Source organism: Ahaetulla prasina, chromosome 1 (genome assembly GCF_028640845.1).
Source record: "Ahaetulla prasina isolate Xishuangbanna chromosome 1, ASM2864084v1, whole genome shotgun sequence".
NCBI classification, from domain to species: Eukaryota; Metazoa; Chordata; class Lepidosauria; order Squamata; family Colubridae; genus Ahaetulla; species Ahaetulla prasina.
The window spans coordinates 66,587,987-66,608,975 of NC_080539.1; the positions used below are offsets into that span (position 1 = coordinate 66,587,987).

At 36.9% G+C, this 20,989-nt stretch overlaps 1 protein-coding gene across 1 annotated transcript in view; it reads right to left on the minus strand.

Moving 5' to 3' along the window:
* PLB1 (phospholipase B1) overlaps positions 1 to 20,989 on the minus strand; it is a 118,943-nt gene that overhangs the window by 20,018 nt on the left and 77,936 nt on the right. The window contains exons 40-50 of the mRNA XM_058162534.1: positions 20,312 to 20,407; positions 19,830 to 19,901; positions 17,408 to 17,485; positions 16,698 to 16,758; positions 15,586 to 15,644; positions 15,141 to 15,208; positions 14,015 to 14,058; positions 11,038 to 11,137; positions 8,071 to 8,122; positions 3,069 to 3,149; positions 779 to 844 (exon numbers count right to left, since the gene is read on the minus strand). Coding sequence (XP_058018517.1) covers positions 779 to 844; positions 3,069 to 3,149; positions 8,071 to 8,122; positions 11,038 to 11,137; positions 14,015 to 14,058; positions 15,141 to 15,208; positions 15,586 to 15,644; positions 16,698 to 16,758; positions 17,408 to 17,485; positions 19,830 to 19,901; positions 20,312 to 20,407 — 777 coding nt within the window. The remainder of the gene's footprint in view (positions 1 to 778; positions 845 to 3,068; positions 3,150 to 8,070; positions 8,123 to 11,037; positions 11,138 to 14,014; positions 14,059 to 15,140; positions 15,209 to 15,585; positions 15,645 to 16,697; positions 16,759 to 17,407; positions 17,486 to 19,829; positions 19,902 to 20,311; positions 20,408 to 20,989) is intronic.

Here is a 20,989-nt window from a genome sequence, read left to right on the forward strand (position 1 = left end):
GCTATTTGCACTTCACTAATACGTTATGCATGATATTTACATTATAGCTAAAACTGAGGCAACCAGAACGTAAGCTCTGCTAAGATGCAATGCTTTTTCCACAGGCATTAATGATGACTGTATAATTTTGGCAACTCAAAGCTTTTTTTAATAGACATAACAGACCACACAGTTAAGCCACCTATTTTGGCTAAGGGAAGGGAAAGGGAAAACAGAACTACTGGGAAATAAGCTGCATGGTGCCTCCTTTCAGGCTGAACTGGACCTCTATACTTTGATGTTCTTTTTTGCTCATGATTTTAAGTTGAATTAAAAGATAACGACAGATGAAATTGGGGAATTTCAGACTGACCATGACCTCAGTATTACTGAACAAACTCTACTTCATCCTTTCCTGAATTATTTCACCAATATAACTCAGAACCAGTAAACAATTTGGGATACTGAAAATTCACAAAACCAGCATGACAACTTGCCATCTGCTGTCTCAAGCAGGTCTTCCTTTTTACAGTACACTTTAGAGAACCAGTTCCATGTTATCTGAGGTGAAGAAAATATAGTAACATGGTGTCATTTTCCTCATATTACAATTCCACCCATGTTCTTGACCATTAGTTTTCATATTCACCGGATGACCCTTCAATGATGTTTGTATTGATGCCAGCTACTTGGATAGAATGATGGGAATGAAAAATAATCATGGAAATGCCAAGGGAAGTAAGCAACATTTAATAGAGGTGGCAAGAATTCAGCCGTCTAGAATGTCTCAAACTCTTACCTCCTTGTAGAGGATATCAAGAGCTTCCTGGAGGTGGTTTACATATTTCTCCACTGAATATGCCTTCTGCAGAAGATAGAATACCACATTATTCATGCTATCTTTGACAATCTCTAATGCTCACCCATATGGAATGTCCATGAAACAGCTTGAATTGCCTCAGTTCTATATATAGGGTATATTTTATATTCACAAAAATGTCACGTATTTATGAGGCATTAGTATAATTATCACAGACCGTAACAATCTGAGAAACTGGTTTTTACCTATCTCCTTAAAAATGTTAAAGTACTATCAATTCAAGATAAAGCATTCCTTTCACAATAATCTTTCCTTTTAAAACTCCTTCCTAAAGGAATGTACTCGTATACAGGGTATGCTGTATTGTACCCCTATCCTTTCTAGGCAGAGTAAAAATATTATTTAATTTGAATTTCAGTAGTGCTCAATAGGAATATTGACAGTGTAATTTTTGCTGTTTGATTCACTTTTCATTTTTGCTCTTATTCTTTTCTTCAATATTGGTTATATACCTTATTTTTTGGAGTATAAGATGGTCCGAACTATAAGACACACCTACCTTTTTTGGGGAGAAAAAAAATCTGCCTCTGCCTCCCAGCAATTTGCCTCCTTACAGCAAACAGTCTGCTTTAGTTTCATTTTCATTTTCAGCACAGCCTGATTAGTACCTGAAAAAAAAATCTGCCTCCCAGCAATTTGCCTCCTTGCAGCAAACAGCAGAGGCCTGCATGGCAATAGGCAATGGCAATTCCTGCAGCTTGAAACAGCTGAGGGTTGGGAAGCCGATCCAACCGACGATCAGCTGTTTGTACTAATCAGGATGTGTTGAAGCTGAAATGGGATGTTTGCTGATTGCTGCAAGGAAGTAAATTGGTGGGAGGCAGAGGCCAAAGGGTGGGGGCCAGTGGGTGGGCAGGGCTACATTCAGTGTATAAGATGCACCCAAATTTTCACCCTCTTTTAAGGGGGAAAAGTGCGTCTTATACTCCAAAAAACATGGTAGTTTGTTTAATTGGTTTCATGCAGCCTTAGCCAATCAGCAAAACACATCTGGAGGGAACAGAGATGGGAAGAATATTTTAATGCTATATAAAATTGCTAGAAAGCAGTTTAGTTGTCTCAACCAATTAGAAGGAATGTAAGCCAATTTAGAGTCTTTATATGAAAACAAAATCAGGTTTGTGTATGTCAGGAAAGTATAATTTACAATAATATTCAAAATCTGAAATATGGTTCCACAATTATTCAGAAATGTGCAAAAATATATTTTACAAATTTAAAATAAAGTTCACAAACAGAAAATTTAAGTATTATTATCTGAATCTCTGCTGGTCTTTTCCAATATGTTGTTTGTTAAAATAAATGATTTTTGTTAAAATGATCTTTGTTAAAATAAATCTGTAAATTTGTACTTTTATTCTAAGAATCTCAATATCCCATGATACATGTACAAAAATGATTAATCCAAATTGGTTTTCAACATTGTAGAAGATTCTTCTGTTTTGTAGCAGAACTACTGCTACTACTTTTCTTAATTTTTTTCAGAGAATTTTTTTTTAAAAAAGTATCTCATAAGTTTTGATTTCTCAGTTTTCAAATTTTACTTTTCAAATAAACGGAGGATTCTTGTGAATGCCTGAAAATAGCTAAATCAGCTTGGTGTAGTGATTAGCATGCTCAGAGGTGGGTTTCATCAGATTCAGACCAGGTCTGGAGAACCGGTAGTGGAAATTTTGAGTAGTTCGGAGAACCGGTAAATACCACCTCTGACTGGCCTGCCCCCATCTATTCTCTGCCTCCCAAGTCCAAGCTGATTGGGAAGAAATGGAGATTTTACAGTATCCTTCCGCTGCCATGCCCACCAAGCCACACCCACAGAACTGGTAGTAAAAATTTTTGAAACCCACTACTGAGTGTGCTGGCCTAGAAACCAGGGGGCTCTTAGTTCTAGTCCCACATTAGGCATGAAAAGCCAACTGGGTGACTTCAGGCCAGTCATTTTCCCTCAGCCCAAACCAACTTGCAGGGTAGTTGTTGCAAGGAAAATAGGAGGGAGTGTTATGCATGTTTGCTGCCTTGAGTGACTTATAAAGTAATAAAAGTGAGATTTAAAAACTAATAAATAAAATAATTAATAAATTATCAGTTCCCTCTCAAAGTGAATTTTAGCAGTTATTTTACTGAATAGCTAGAATTTGAAGAATGATACTATTGTAGGATTAGTAAGGCTCGGTTTTAATAGGTTTACCTATGAGTATTCTGCTTGTACCTTATCTAAACAGTGTTGACAGAGATCATTGACTCCGATGAAGATGGTGACTAATTTCCAGTCCTCCTTATAGTTGAGGTTCTAATGAAGAATAAAAGAAATGGAATCCAATATTATAAATATTAGAGTTTCTTTGGAAATAATAAGAGATAAGTGTTTTTGTCCTGATGCCCTCAAATCTGTTCCTTGGAACTGTAGAGATTGCTATTGGTAATGTTTAGAATTTGTGGCCTCAAGACTATTTCATGGAAATAGGAATTATTTCAAGGAGATTCTAAAACTTATCTGTTTCAATTTAATAGTATCAGTAACACATATTGCTTTCAAGCCTTCTTACTTTTCCAAACATCCATTAACAGAACAGAATAACAGAGTTGGAAGGGACCTTGGAGGTCTTCTAGTCCAGGGGTCTCCAACCTTGGCAACTTTAAGCCTTTGCTGGCTGGGGAATTCTGGGAATTGAAGTCCGTCAGGCTTAAAGTTGCCAAGATTGGCGATCCCTGGACTAGGCCAACCTCAAATATTTTCATTTAGTCAAATGAACCGTTCAATTGTTCCCCGTTGGCTGACTACATTTCTCTTTCTGGGAAATCCTCCATATGAAATGGAGGCAATGCATGTGGAACAGGATGGATTGAATGAAACTGCAACATTTCCCTAAACTTATATAAATTGATATAGATTAGCAAAATATGTAAAATAGAACTTATAAGCATGGGCGAAGGGGGAAATCATGAGTTCTGGCTATAAACATAATAACATGGCTGTCACTGGCTATTATAAAATCCATGAAATTAACATGCTTTGATTGGATCTTACAGAAATAAACAGGCTGAAGTCTATTCTTTTGTCTGGAGGAGGGTGGTCTGCTTGAACATTGAAGAAAGAAGCCAAGAGTCATCAAAGAAGAAATAATGCCAGATTTGTTTTCCGTATATTTGACAAATGGCAATGCACTTGAAAGAGAAAAAAACCCAGACGGCTTCTCTGGGTTCGTCCATACTAGAGGCTTTAATTCACAATGGATATGAGAGATTGGGTTTGTAAAGATTGTAGTACTTTCATGTTAGCCTACAAATAAAGGAAGGAGAGGCAGAAACATTTCTTTGGTAATGAAAACTGAGAATTCTTGCCAGGAATGCTAGAAAGAAGGAAGGGAAATGCTTTGTTGTGGAGGGTACATTTGTATTCCTGAGATTGGGGCTTAGCCTACATCATGGACCAGCCAACCATTGGAAATGCTGAGGGCTGTAATTCTGTGGAAAACATTTTGTAATATGCAAGACAAAAAGGAATGGACAGAGCTATTTTTAGAGCAACAAGTTTATATCACAAGCAGTGCTGGAGAATCTGTCCTGGCCTGGAAATCACTAATGTTGCTGATTTCTTGTCTCATTAATTGAATTTCTTTCCTTGGCCTGTTCCTTTGTCTCGCATTTACTTCAAAGGATGCCTGCAGTGTTTGACATCACTTCTTTCTGTTTTGTAATCAGGGATCATGATCTCTGGAAACCCAGCAGTTATTCTGACTTTTCTTCAAATGTCAATATTTCCACTCAGCTGCTCCCAGGAATAATCAGACGCAGAGGGGGAAGAAAGGGAGGTGGAGTGAGGGAGAAAGAGAGAGATGAAAGGAGACATGGAAATGAGAAAAGGAAAATTATTTCCCTTTTTCTACATATCTTTGCTAGTCCAAAAGTCATGATTAAAGCCTCCTTCCAACTAGCTCAACTCCTTCTGACAACTTGGACACATTGCATGTAATTTTAGGGAGGGAGGTGGATAACAATATGGAAATGATTTGTTATTGCCTTCCTCTGGGAATGTTTTTTCATCATTCCACTCTTGCCTAATATTTTCCACCTAGGTGCTATCCCAAACTGATCCTGCTCAGCTTTTTGAGCTCAGCCCAGATGGGATAGATGCTGCCATATGTACAACCAAATGTACAATTATGTAGAAAGTTCTCAACATCTGTTAACCAAGTCCTGAGTTTTGAAATGCTCTGCTTTTGGTTTCAGAGCTTCACAAAATGATGTGCAAATATAGTGAGGCCCCAAGCCCAGATGCCTTTCTCAAAAGTGGTGTTTGGGTGGACCAGTGTCCTTTACAGGCTTTGCTTAAGTTTGTCAGTTTGATCTTTTTTCCTTGGATCTTGGCACTCTATTCATGAGGTACCTGGAGATTTCCTTGGAAGGGATTGCCTTCCAGAGCACCGATGGGATTTTCTCCAGCTTCTCTTTGTCCAGAAAAGCTCTGCTGATCCAGGTTTACCACCCAGTCTCAATTCTCTATTTTAGCATCAACCCAGAGGTGGGTTTCAGCAGGTTCTGACCAGTTCTGGAGAACCGGTAGCGGATATTTTGAGTAGTTCGGAGAACCGGTAGTAAAAATTGTGACTGGCCCAATCCCCAACTATTCTCAGCCTCCCAGTTCCCAGCTGATCAGGAGGAAATGGGGATTTTTGCAGTAACCTTCCCCTGGAGTGGGGTAGGAATAGAGATCTTGCAGTATCCTTCCCCTGCCACACCCACCAAGCCACACCCACAGAACTGGTAATAAAACTTTTTGAAATCCACCACTGTCCCCCCTTTTTTTGGAGAGGCATCTAAATGGCATTCTCTGCCATTTTCCCCTCTTGGAAGCCTTCCCAGGTTCCTTTCTCAAAGTAAAAGGATGAGGGGCAGAATATTTCTCAACTTCCTCTTTCTCCAATCAGCCCTAAATAGTTTGTATTAAAAAAAAAACTGGCAATGCCTCTGACGTTCAGAGATCTAGGGAAAACAAGTTGTATGAATTTTGGACAACCAACATAAGAGCATGTTTCTTATCTGTGCTTCGTGTTCTCATTTAATGCATGCATAATAGAATTAAGAACTTTCTAAACTTGAGAAATCAAGGTTGAGATAATTCTATGCTCAAGGTGAATTAGTTATGGGGGGGGTTTTTGGCACTAAAACATTGCTTTACATGCTTGTGGTGTCCTATGTCCCTTGTATCTCAGCTACCTCATTGATAAGTACTGAAACTACTTGTCTAGGCAGAGTTGAAAGTCGTGTTACTGCACTGAAAATCTTGAAGGAGTCAACTCCCTCATGGATTCCAGCACAATGTCAGACATTTTAAAGTGCCCCATTTCTTAATATCTCTATACAAAGAATAGATTTGTAGCACCCTTTATCTGCAGATAATATTAAGCATATGTGTGTTCTGTTCAGATAGGATTAATTTCACAAGGACAAACTAAGATGGAATTCAAATTACATCAGAAAATAAAAATCAGTCAACCACACCTTCCCCAACCGTCAGACTTACAAAAAGCAAAGCTTCCAGCAGTCCTGTAGCTTTCTTTTTCCTCCCTTTCTGCTACATTTCCTAAGTGCCTGATATTAGCCAGAAAAGAAACCAGGCCTAATCTAAATGTAAAGACTTGCTCAGAAGTTTTGACCAGGTTCTAAGACCTCTGAGTGTAATGGATACATGTGAAATGTACAGAGTATAAAAGATTGGTATGTGGGTAGCAATAGGCAGAGTGGCTGAAGAAAGTAAGATTTCAAAGAAGCACAGAGAATAAGCAACAACATGAAAAGCAAGATAAACTGCTGTCTTCCACCGCTGAATACTGTAGAGAGGGCATGTTTCTACAGTAAGCAAACTCAGTTTGCACCTGGCTTACATAAAACAATATTATTACTTCAGTTTCTGATGTGCCTGCAGCTGCATTATTACTTTTCCATAATGTAAAACTGCAATCAGACACAGGTAGGAAGGTAGTGCTTATGATGATTGACAAAGATCCTGCCATGTCATGCAGTAAGAACTGATGTTAGAAGGATGGGCCAGAATTTTCCCTCTTCTCCCCCACACCCTGGATATCTATCTATCTATCTATCTATCTATCTATCTATCTATCTATCTATCTATCTATCTATCTATCTATCTATCTATCGGCCTTTTTACATGTTGGCATTAAAAACTCTCATAATTAGAGATACAGGTTTGGATCCAAAGAGCAAAAGTAAATTTTTGGTGCTCACTGATTTCATTGATACATTGGCATCCCGGCTGCTTTCCACAGCCAAACCACATCTAGAGATCCCACTACACCATTCTTGGGAGTGTAGTAGGAATAAATATATTTTGCACTTTTGTAATGTGTTAAATTGACATACATGAGAAGCTTTATTTTCATTCAGAAACATATTCTAATATCTGGGTTAAGAAAGGCATTATTCCTTGTCTCTTTCCATCTTACATTAGGAGACAGGATTCTTCCAATAAATCAAGTTTGGTCTAGTGTTTAAGGCACCAGGCTAGAAACTATATTATTATACAGTATTAATTTTTAAATACCTATTGTGTATTTATTGTGTAAAAAAAGGTAGAATTCAAAAAATAAAACTTGGAAAAAAGGGACGCCTTAAATGTAATCAGATTTTGATTAAGGTGAAAGTTAGGACTGGTGTACAGTATAATAAAAATAACTAAGTAGCAGATATATTAACTTGGGACAGTCAGTTTGATAAGGTGCAGGCCTAGAAACAGGAGACCTGTTTCCTGCCTTAGCCATGAAAGTCAGCTGAGTGACTTTGGTCCAGTCATTCTCTCTCAGCCCAATTCACCACACAAGGTTGTTGTGAGGAAAATAGGAGAAAGAAAGAGTATTAGGTATGCTTTCCTCTTGAGTTATTTATAAAAATAATAAAAGTAGGATAACATTAAATAAAAATAAATAAGATAATGTTGCCTATTTGTTACCATCTTCTGGGACTATTTGCTCTGTGGATATTTTCAGCAGTAAATACAATCTTAGTATCATAATGTAGGATAATCTGCTGATATTGATCATGCAATAATCATGAAAAGGGAATTAGAATCTTTTTAATAATGATTTCAGAATCTTGACCATAACTATTATCTTGAACTGTACAATGATGTGGAAGACTACTTAACATAGAAGAGCCTAGATTTTTCTTCAGGCTTCCAAAATGCATAGACTTACTGGGTTCCTTTTCATTAGCTCTACCAATTCATGTGCTTGGGCTGAAATATTCCTAGAGAAACAAAGAAGAAAAAATGTCTAACACACACCCTGAAATTGCAGCCTCAATGAAACCAATAAACTGTGACTGAGCTGTATCATGAGAATGAACTGGGATTTCCCAAAGGAAGTTCATAGTCTGACTTGAAGAGTTACTTCTAATCATTCTCCAGCTGTCAACAGTCATTACCAAAACAACAAAGATGAAAATAAATCACCTTCTTGTGCAACCAACACACTGAAATAAGCAATGCATCTGGGGAGTCCGTAATTCATGAAAGTTGTGAGTCCTCTTGCATGAAATGAAAAATGGCAGGAAGCTGTTTTTCACTTAACAAAATAGAAGCTTTACTTTTGCATGATTTCTCTGTTTTAACATATATTACTTAGGCATTTGAATGATCAGAATTATGTAATTTTCCATCACTGATTAGAATTGGCCCTGAGGTCTACCGCAGCCCTGGTTGAAAATTGAATCTAGCTCTGCTTCAGATTCCAAACCTTGAAATATATTTTCATGATGCTTTTCTTCTCCAACTTTTAACTTTTACTCCATGAAGTACAAAGCAAGGGCTTCAAACTATGGTTTGTTGAACCAGCTTTTGGGTTTTTACATACAGCAATGCCATAACAGATGCATTACTTGTGTGCTAAGCTAGAAGCACAAAACACATTCATGTTTAGCATTACCTGTGAACCAGGCTAAGGATACAGGTAGGCATGGCTTAGAGCAGGGGTCTCCAATCTTGGTCCCTTTAAGACTTGTGGACTTCAACTCCCAGAGTTCCTCAGCCAGCTTTGCTTTGCTGGCTGAGGAACTCTAGGATTGAAGTCCAAAAGTCTTAAAGGGACCAAGGTTGGAGACCCCTGGCTTAGAGGGACTATAATGAATGTATGTCTGTTATACTGCTCTAACTGGCTGTGTGAAAACCACCACTAATGATTGATAACAGAAAAATCAATGAGTGCCCCCATTCTTTTAAGTGATAATATTATATCATATTTTAAAGGTATATTTTATTTAAAAGATGATATGCATTTGCTTAAACTGTCGAAGAAGTGTATTACAACATTAAGAGTGGTTAAAAGGTAATTCCATTTTGAGTGCCACAGAGGGCTTTGGGAACCTTTGGACTAAACACTTTTTCAGCCCAATCTGGTGTATAGAAATGCTGTTGGGAGAAAAAGAGCAGGACGACATATCATCTTAATTTCCCAAAGGAAAGCCAGGAGATAAATTCCTTTAATGAATCAATGAATTAAGGGGACCAGATCATTTTGTATACTGGGAATTTGCAAAAAAATCAAGTTCCTCAAAGGTCATTCACTTTGGTGGTTTTGCTTCTTCCCTTTATTTTATGAACTATCATCCCAAGAGCAATATTTGTCAGTGTGTATAGGGAAAGAAACTCTTCATGGACAAAACCAGCAAGCAATATATATTCCCTGAAACAGCGGATGTCACGGTGAACAGTCATGTTGCAAGACAGCATCCACCTGTCAACCAGCCTTCTTTCCTTGTCAAAGAGCAGAGAAGCTTTGATCAATTATTCTGTGGAAGGATTGGCTCTGTACAGAAATGTAAAGCTTTACATTCTCAAGGCTGTACCTGGAAGCAGTGACTTTTTCACAGTCATGCTGTCTAACCTCTAACTCCCTCTGCAGTCAATTTAGTGTTTGGCAAAATGTGATCAAATGGGGATCTCATTTTCTAGAGTTGCCAAATGCATGCAAACAGGTATAACGCTGTAAAAGATTGAACGGTATAGATTATGGTTAGAAAATCTAGGAGGGTTTAGATGAAACGCAGAAAAAGTATGGGGGAATAATTTAGTTAAATTGTCTATGAAAAACAAATGCAGTTATGGACTTAATGAGGTGAGACTCACATCTTAAAACTGCAGTGCTATACCAACAGAATATAGGTTCATGAGTCTGCCGAGAATTAATTCCACTTTTCTTGACTCTCAGCCCAGCAATGGATGACCGCTTAGAAGACCTGAACTGGCATCTACTGGGTCAAATGTTTCCAAGGCAGACAGAATTATAGAAATCAGTTGAGTTTGGCCAGGATTCAGCTTTTACCAAATGAAGTAGTTAAGAAATCAACAGAGAGAATAGAAATACATTTGGGACAACACAGAGCTGCCTCAAGGATGGGAATGATAAGATCGGAAAAATCTGAGAAACTGTTAGCCCATAGTATGAGATCATAGACACTGGCAGTAGGGAAGACAGGAAAGCAAATGATCAAACATACATATGTATTTGTTTTATACATCAGAACAATAACTGTGATATTTGTATGATGATGTTGCCTTCTGCATAGTCATTTTGGTATCATCAGATCTCTTAAAAAAATAAAAACAAGAAGACAGCAACTACTGTTGTGTTCCTTATAGAAAAACTTTAGAAAGAACTGGGTTAATGGCAGTCAGTTTGTTGAACAATCTGGTAATGTATCTTCCAAGTATGTTATATAAGAGTTTTAAAAATGTATTAAGACTTTTATTCTGTATTCTTCAAAGTTTTCAGGATGATTTACTAAATAGTGTCAGAGGTACTGTAGGTACAGAACTCTGATGAAGAACAGAAAATAGGAGTCTAAATGAATTTTAAATCACTTTGCTATATAATATATTCGGACATTATTTCATCAATTGTTAAATGAGTTCATGCTGAGGGTAACTGGCTCCCTGGATTTTTGCAATCTTTTAATTCCCCAGCAAGTTCATCCAAAATCTTATTCGGGTGATACTTTTGCATGCCGAATTCTGGAGAACTGATTATAACCAACAACTAGTGTGATGATTAATCTTAAGAAAAGCCCTCAACTTTGGAATATGCTTTGGTTTAGTGAGGCTAAACATTCCAGTACTATTTCAAGTCATGGACTTCCTTGACCAAATATCTCCCACAGGAACTTACCAGGTTGTGGCTTCTCCCACAGCTACATTGAACCCAGCAGTTTCCTTCTGGGTGCCAGTGGAGAAACCAATGAGGCCTGGATTAAATTTCTTCAAAATATCTGACAGAGAAGGAGAAATTCAACATCAGTGTTTCTGCAGTAAATAAGAATCAGCATCTCATTCCCAGTGTTGGTTTTTAAAGCTTTCTAGGGTTCTGAATCCTTATAATCATTGAAAGTTAGTTCACATTTGACAAAAGTTTTCCTAATTATTCTGGACAATTATTAGAAAAAATATAGCTATGGGGTTCTTAATGCTCTCTGAACTTGGTTATTTTCTTGCAGATGTTTCATTACTAAATTAGGTATCATGATCAGTGCTGGAAAGGAGTGGGGTTTGGTCTCTATTTATATACTAGTGGCTTCCCTGTCAGTGTAGATAGTAGTGTTCTTGGTAGTTCCTTGTCAGGTTATTGTTTACTGTTTGTCTGAGTTGGTAGTTTCTTGATTGGGGTATTATTTGCTTCTTGATTGTTGGTCTAGTGTTAATCTTGGTTAATCTTTGTTTAGTTGGCTATTGATTACTAGTAAGGTGGTGTTTTAGTTTCCTTTTTTTTTTTTGCTTTTTGCTTGCCTCTTTTGAATGGTGTGTAGATCTTGTTCATCTCTATGTGCCTGTTGATGACTGATTTGTCCAAAAGCCAGGTTTCTAGGAATTCTCTAGAGGTTTTGGACTTGACTTGGTCTAGGAGGTTCACAGTTTCCCAGTTGAAACTATGGTGAAACCTGCTCATGTATTGTGAAATTAAGGACTTTCATCATGTCTTCTGATTGCTAGTTGATGTTAGATAGCTATGAGTACCTAGTTTGTAAAAACTCTTACGTTTGAATTGCTATGTCTTTATCTACCACTACACTACTAAATGAGAAGGGTCACCTCTTTTTCAGATAGGCAATTCATTTGAATGGCTATATGGTAAGCAGATAGAACATGGTCTCTTCATATTACAAATAATGGTATCTATTAAATTTAACTGGTAGAAATAGGTAAGAATGCATAAACATCCTCACAGATAGAGAAAAATAGGATTGGAATTATTAGAACGTGAGAGAAAGCCATGTATCTCCACCAAATTCCCTAGAATCATGGGGCTGAAAGAGGTCTTCTATTCTAGTCCCTTGCCCAAGGCAGGTGATCTTTTTCCATCCTGAACAAATAGCTGTCCAATCTTTTATTGAAAACCTCTTTGTGTTGATTAGTTTTGAAAGTCCAAAAATATAAAATATAAAATTCTAAGGGATACTCGTGAGATAGTTCTTCAAAATTTTACTGAATGGTACCAATTCCTCCATCTTTGCCCTGAAATTTACAGCTCTCAGAATTCCTACAGAGTGAGACATTGTGATTATATGGAAGAGAGAACAAGGGAAATGGGCAGCAACAATTCACACAAATGCAATGCAACCGCAGAGGGAAATAAATAGGCTACCATAAGAATAGACAGGTTCCCCAGGTCCTGTCAATCTTTCCCTCCCAAATTGCCCATGAAGACACACTTATACTCTGCATGGAAAATAAAGCTTTCCATGAGGAAGAAAAATAACAGCAAAGGACACAGCCTTACAGGGCCTGTGCCAACCTAAGTGAGGGAGGGGAAAAGACAAATACAAGTGACAAGCCCATAACATGGCATAAGACAACTTGGCAGGTAGAGAATGAAGAGTAACATTGGGAAGTAACTCAGAGCATATCCTGGAAGTCAGGGCACACAAGTCTAACCCCATCATACATACAGTATGTGCTATACAGTATCTGCTACCAAATAGCATTGCATGGAGTTTATTTTCATTTGGAACTGTAGGAAAGTATGTTAATGTTTTGGCACTGACTGGGTTTCTCCCCTTTTTCATTTGGACTCACTGCAGGGTGTACATGCTTACAGAAAGAACCTTTTTGACGACACTAACCTAATTTGTAAGGGATTAGTTTCCTTTGTAACCAATGGAGCAAATGATTGCAGTATGTTCTACCAAGCAGAGACCTTATCTTTTCTACCCACATAATAGATCCAGCTTTATATTTTGGAGCTGAGTAGGCAGGCAGGGCAGCTGTCTGGAATATGTTGTTCCCCTGATGGCTGACCAGAGAAGGCATTTTATTCCAAACAATCACTAATCTGTTTTAGGTTAAATCCAGTAGTGGGATTCAAGTAATTTAACAACGGGTTCTCTGCTCTAATGATTTCTTCCAACAACCAGTTTGCCAAACTGTTCAGACAGTTAACAACCGGTTCTCCTGAAGTGGTGCGAACTGGCTGAATTCCACCACAGGTTAAATCTATTCTTCCCTAACCTTACAACCAGGGATGAAATCTAGCAGGTTCTGACAGGTTCTGGAGAACCAGTAGTGGAAATTTTGAGCAGTTCAGAGAACCGGTAGTGGAAATTTTGAGTAGTTTGGAGAACCAACAAATACCATCTTTGGCTGACCCCAGAGTGGGGTGAGAATGGAGATTTTGCAATATCCTTCCCCTGGAGTGGGGTGGGAATGGAGATTTTGCAGTATCCTTCCCCTGTCACATCCACCAAGCCACACCATGCCCACCAAGCCATGCCCACAGAACCGGTAGTAAAAAAAAATTGGATTTCACCACTGCTTACAACTGATTAATTCCACTCACTATCCAGTTCAGTGTGCCAGAATAAAGCTGACATACCTCTTTATACGGTGAAATTAAGTTTTCTTTACTTTTGGAATTAAATCACAACTGTTGGCCAACTATATTATAAGTGCTTTTCAAACCATTATCAAATCATACATAGAGAGATCACTTTAATAATAATGTCTTTGAATGGCATGTTGAACATTGGTTTGACTAAAAGAAAGAAGGATTAAAAAGGGAAAAGATGTGGAAAGCAATAATTCACATTTTCAAATACACTTCAGATTTAATGTCTATTCCTATTTTGTATTTTGATGTATTTCAGGCTACTCACTAGGTAATGTTGTATGAGTCTCTAAGCTTCCATCACTTCCAGTGCTTGAAAAATAATAAAAAAAATTGGTCAGTAGTGTTAATACTACATCCAGCACATACCATCAGTCAAAGAGAACAACTGTGGAAAGGGGAGGATAGATTTTGAAAAAACAAATATTTTCCAAAATTAACTATTAGACATGTATGAATTCTGTTTTCAAAGTTTTAAATAACAAATATTTGTGATAATTTCTGAAGAAACAATTGGAGAACACATACAACTAGCCTAAATAGCAAAATATAGCCCCATTTATTTTTGTGTATTCGGTGTACCAAAATATATCAAGGTCCCAATTTAATAACAGGCATTATTTCATTGTATTTTTATTCCAAATGCCAGCATAATAACAATTGTTCTCTTAAGAATTGAGCTTTTTTGACAAAATGAGCAGCATTTCACAAAGATATGCAAGGAAGAAAATGAGAATTGGTGATAATATTGATAATATTGATCATCAATTGTGTTGTAAATGTTGTACCTTGATGAACGTATCTTTTCTTTTATGTACACTGAGAGCATATGCACCAAGACAAATTCCTTGTGTGTCCAATCACACTTGGCCAATAAAATTCTATTCTATTCTATTCTATTCTATTCTAATATTCCTAATGTAATCATTGTTACACACATATAAGCATCAGGTAAGCTTCCTGTTGCTTTGCGCTACTCCTAGTGGAGGCTTAATGACTTAGGAATTATCTCAAATTCAGGAGCTATTTATTCAATTTCTGATAGAAATGTAAGCCACACTAAAGATTGCCATATGGTAGCACATTGTTAAAAGATCCCTCAATAAGTGGTTGAGGAAGATCAAACAGCATGTTTCGGCATGAAAATATGATGTAGGAAGAACTTTCCCATAATGCAGCCTTTTTTCATTTCTTTCAGATCTCTAATTACCTGAACTTTTCAACCATGAACCTTTAGTTTTATATTCTACTTCTGTTTTATCTAACTTTACCCTCCAGATAATAGAACTATCAGTTGGGAATTCTAGGCCTTGCTGTCCTAACACACCTGAGAGGTGCAGTATTGGAGAAGACTTTTAATAGAACGTGGATGAAATTTTGGGAAAAACACTTACCTCCAGGAAAGTCCTCTCCAAGCTGTTTTGATATCATTCAAACCAATTGCTTTAGCGCCTTCAGCAATCTGTTAAAAATAGAAAAAAATAAAATGCAATCAACAGGAATTTATGATTTCTTACAGAATCAAAACATTAACATCTGGGTAATGGTTGCTGATGAGCAACCACTATCAATCTACCAAAAGCAACTTAGAGGAATATTCTAGAAAACCTTCATTTACTAAAGAAAGTGGACAGGTATTCACCATTTGACCTGGCTACTGAAAGAATCAGTTTTCTGAAATGTTGCACATCACATTTCATAGCTCCAGCTATAATGATCAATTACAAAATTTCATTTAATAAACACTCAGAATTAACATTCTGCTTGATGTCATTTTAATAAGCTGACATTCTCAGATTCTTAGGAATAAAGCATTACTGAAAATGTGGACATACTTACCATCATTGAATCACCAAGTGCTGCTATCACTCGAATGTCAGCAGGCTGCAGCCTGTGCACTAAAAAAATAGAAATAACATTGAGGCAGAATATCATACACAGAATGAAAAATAACAGAGTTCGAAGCGACCTTGAAAATCTTCTAGTCCAATCACCTGCTCAAGCAGGAGATCCTACATTATTTCAAACAAATGACTTTCCAATCTCCTCTTAAAAATCTCCAGTAATGGAGCACCTACAACTTCCGGGGCAAATCATTTGACTGATTAATTGTTTTCACTGTCAGGAAATTTGGATTAGATTGGATCTCTTTTTTATGAGTTTCCATCCATTACTTCTTGTCCTGCCCTCAGGTACTTTGGAGAATAGGTTGATCCCCTCTTCTTTGTGACAGTCCCTCAAATATTAGAAGACTGCTATCATGTCACCCTGTTAGTTCTTCTCTCTATTAGACTAGACATATCCAGTTCTATATCCTGATAGGCTTAACAAGTTGTAGCAATAGGTATAACTTAAAAGGTAAGTTAAGCACTTCTAAAGCTTCTAGTTCCAATATCTTTATCAGGGCATAAGTCTTACTAAACAGAATTTGGGCCTATCTGTATTTAATCTTGCATAGGACTGAGTTGTAAAAAAAGAGAAGAATATAACAGGTAGATCAACAATACTGAGCACTGGCCTAGTTTGCTAAACTATAACCTAAATATGCCTTATGTTCTGCAGATTCTTCATTATCTTTGTTGCCCAATTTGGCAATTAATTTTCTCTTTGGGGACCATCCTGCATATTATTAGGCAGCTGAAATTCCACAGTCAATGGGATTTAAGGATTCTCATTGTATGCTCTACTTTCACCCATACCAACCCTGAACATAGAGTATTACTATATAGCTAAGATAAAATAAATTTTAAACATTCATTGATAGCTAAATATGAGCTGAAAAATACAGATTGCTTAAGTTTATAAAAATAGAAAAAGAAAATAGAAAACTACAGGTGTTTGTTGTCACTTTCTCCTCAAACCCCAGCATTTTAAATAAATGTGCACTGAGAGAGGAGGAAAATACATTATTTTTTATTATTATTATCGCTGCATGAGCAGTTATTTCTCACCTGATGTGGGGACTTCTTTGGATTCAGTCTGTACAGAACATGGCAGATTGCTACCCCAGTTCTTAAAAACAAAATGCAGTCAGCAAATCACTGGAAATTGTTCCTATAGGTTGTAACATATTGAAATGACAAGAAATCTACAAGTAACTTGTGTTTTAAAGGGACATCTACATCTTATTTCTATGCTTTAAGAGAGCAACTTGAAATTACTGATTCATCCTTGGGGTCAGGGGTGGGTTCCACTTACCTTTACTATCAGTTCGCAACGGGCGCACGCATGCACACATGCTTCACTCGCGCTTGCGCGTGCACTTCTGCACATGTGCAGATCACCCATGATGACATCGGGGTGGGTGGGTGGAGCCTCCCGCCAGTTTTACTACCAGTTCTATAGAACTGGACCGAACCCGGAGCAACCCACCACTACTTGGGTTGTCAGGAACAGAATAATATCCAGCACTGTTCATCCCCATTGCCCACAACTGAAGAAAAGTTTGGTGTATTGGTTAAAGATACTGAAATAAGAGCTTGGCAACCTGAATTCTAGGCCTCTGTTAGGCATGAAGCCAGCTGAATTACTTTTGAGATCCTGGCCTACCACTTCCAAAAATGTTGTTACAAAACTGTATGGATGTGAAAGTATCCTGTGGATACCCGAAAACTTGAATATGCTAAGAAAAATAATGCACAGTAAATAATAAAGGGTTTACCTGGTCTGGCAACTTGGTAGGGTTTTCTGATGGATTTGTGGCATTGCTGTTTTTGAAGGTACCCAGGAAAGGTTGTTGCTAATAGAGAAAGAACATGAATGCCAAGCTTCAAAATTTCAATACAGAAGAACAGAAGCATAGATTTAAACCACTAGATCAGCCCCTTGATTGCAGCTAGGTCTGTAAGTCTAGCAATGGAAATGCTGCAAACAATGGTTCTCTCACAAAAAAGAGGACCAGCCTAATTGCATAATGGAGGCAAACTGGAAATTTTGAACTGAGATAAGCTTCCATAATGAGACTACTTCAAATAAGTATTAAGATGCAAAATGCAATTGTCTGGAATCTTGTGTGTGAAAAAATGTATATATCGTTTCATCATATCGCTTGTCAGCCAATCCAACATATTGCACAATGCTGTAAATTGGCTGTTTGGTGACAGAAAGAGATAATGCACAAATAATGCAAAAGGGTGATAGCTGGTTTATTTGACACATAAAATTGGGCAGAGAGGAAAATTAGAATTACAGGCAGTTTAATAATCCAAATTCTTATAATATTTTGCCATCTATGTTAGAACTTCTTACATGCTATAACAGGCCTTGAATTTCCCATTAATTTCACAACAGAAAAATCTGTGTCCCAAGCTATGCTCACTTTCTGCTGCTACGAGTATAGAGAATCCCATTTCCCTAAACACTTATCAAAGGTCAGATATGAGTGTTTGTTCAGAACAGATTTGTTGCTTTGTGCATGAAGTATTTTAAATGACGTCTCCCACGGCTCTTTCCAAAGTTCAAATGTAGGCACTGCACAGATGCAAACAAATCTGTAAATCTCACTCAAACACTCTTGCCTTGTAAAGACTACAGAGACACTTTCCAGATTATCCTACGCCACCACATGTTGTAACCCAAAAAGTGCTATTCCCCCACCCATTTTTTTTAAAAAAGAAATACAGTACAAACCAGTTTATCTTCATTGTTTTTACTGTGTTGTGTTTTAAACTACAACATGTCTCACAGAAAAAAAAGCACATCACAAATTTTAACAGATGTAGAAGTAATTGCATTTACACCTAACATGCAGATAGATAGAAAAAATATTGCTTGGTCCATTTGCCTCATGTTGTGTAGGAGGCTATTTATTATTTGTTGGCTTTGTTGTATCTTCAAGAGCTCAATGCATTTTCCCTCTATTTTTATTTCCTGACAGCAACAACTGGAGAGGTAGTTGAGGCTGAGAGGTATGTGAGGCTCAAAGGCATCCAGACATCTTTCATGAGTCAGAATGAAGCTAATTATCTATAGTCCTAGTCTGATGCTTCTCAACCTTGGTAACTTTAAGATGAATTTCCCCATCTGCTTTGGGAATTTTGGGAGTATGAGTCCATGTATGTTAAAATTGCCAACATTGAGAAATGCTATGATATTTAACCATTATGTTGCTCAACCATAAAGTGTTTGGCCATCTTGCATATAGTTTCGGCTAGAAAATTCTTTATAAGGTAGGTAAAATGAGGACCCAGATTGTTGGGGGCAATAAAGTTGACTTTGTATATAATATACAAATGGATGAAGACTATTGCTTAACACAGTGTAAGCCACCCTGAGTCTTCGGAGAAGGGTGGGATATAAATTCAAATTAAAAAAAAATAATTCAAGGATATTTTCCATTGACATTAAGCAGAACTGCCTTATCCCACAAAGGTCCACAGCAGATCTTCATAATTTTACATGTATTTTTCAGTTCTGATCATGAAATCCCATAGATTAAAGAAGATGGGAAAATTCCATAAATTAGCTGGTAAGATCGAATAAAATAAAAACCCTAATTTTAAATATCTGTATTATGCTGCAGTTATGCCTATTTACTATGAATAAGATACGATGGATCTTTTTTTCTGAGCAGGATAGTAGTGATGTTAATCTGTATAATTATGCCTCTAAAATATATGAGTGATGTAAGAATTTTCCAGAACTAAAACCACTAGTTCCTCCTAGGAGATGTGAAACACGTAAGAATTGGCAGACCCATATGAAATCTTTAAGCTTATTTTGGAAAGATTTCTATTTTATCTAGTACATGGACCAGAGATCTACAGGATATAAATTTATTTATAGATTAACAGTGTAATCCTATACATGCTATTTAGAATCAGAACTAAGCTGCATTACACTTTGTGGTAAAATTGTCTAGAATTTCAGTTGAGGAATAGGACCAAGGGTTTCCACCTTCAACAGAAAAGTTACTTGGAAATTTGCTTGGTCCTTAAAAATCAAGATCATCAAAGGACATCTGTTCATAATTAAGCATGAACTGTTAAGCTGCTGCATTCAAACATTATTGGCTGTTGCTTTGATACCCAAATTGTTCATTCCCACAAAACCTTTGCACTAGAAGAAGACAGTATTATGTTTACCGGAGTTGGGCAACTCAGTGTTATGTTATCCATAAAACTGAAGGAAACATCTTTTTTTCCAACAGGTTGAAGCTAGAGGGTAAAAGAAAAATATGATTATGTAGCTATTTATTTAAGATCTCATGCAACTATTTGATTTACTGCTTTCACAGATTTTGTGTAATAAGAAAAAGAGAAAAGCAATGGGCAAATATAAAGGTTATAAATAGAATATCTTCTTGCAGGATATCCTATAAAATTCTGAGAACAAAATACTGCAGTTACCTAATTCAAGATCAAAGAAGTAGAAAAAGGAGTCCAGACATAATGGGATGGAGAGAAAGTTATAGAGCTTAGCATTGACATTCAATCGGAGTCACTAGTCTTGATAGTAAGTTATCAGCTTACTATCAGAAATAAAACTAGGGATTTTGGTAGTAATGTCCAAATAAAACAATACAGCCATTTCAAAACCAAATTATTCCCTGAAGTAGGTGCCTCACCATATTGTTCCAGAGAGCTCTAGAAAGTTGGGAATGTGTTTTTTGGCTAAAATGAAAACAGTCTGGTGCAAAGAAGGAGGTATCTAGTCGCCCATCCTGAAAATGAGGAAAATATCATTGTTATTATTATGCTTTTAAAGATGCAAAAATAACAAAGCCAAATATAACCCATATTTATTTTTTTCAAAGAGAACTAGAATTTTAACGTAAATACTTTATCCTACCTTTGTCATAAACCAGAGTCATTCATTGAAGTGGACAATGAGAGATTCAGACAGATTGACAAAAGTTTACACTGTACAGAATCAAACTGTGAAATTCCTCATCAAAAGGTATGGTGATGGACCCCAGCTCTAGCAACTTTAATAGAGGATTAGGCAAACTGATGCAAAATTCTGGCTAATCTGAGGAAATGTTAGACAGTATGCTCTGAGTACCAGTGTTTATATGAGTAAAGTTACAATCATTTTTCTGCTTGTGGGTTTTCAGTAGGTGCTGGAATGACCACTATGGGTACAATATTGGATAAATTATTGGTCTGATCCATTACAGATTTGAAAGGTGAAAAGACTTCAGATCACAAAGCACTAAAGACGCTCAATGTTCTAAATAAACATTCTCTTAAACCTAATATAAATCTTGCAAGATCTATCTATCTATCTATCTATCTATCTATCT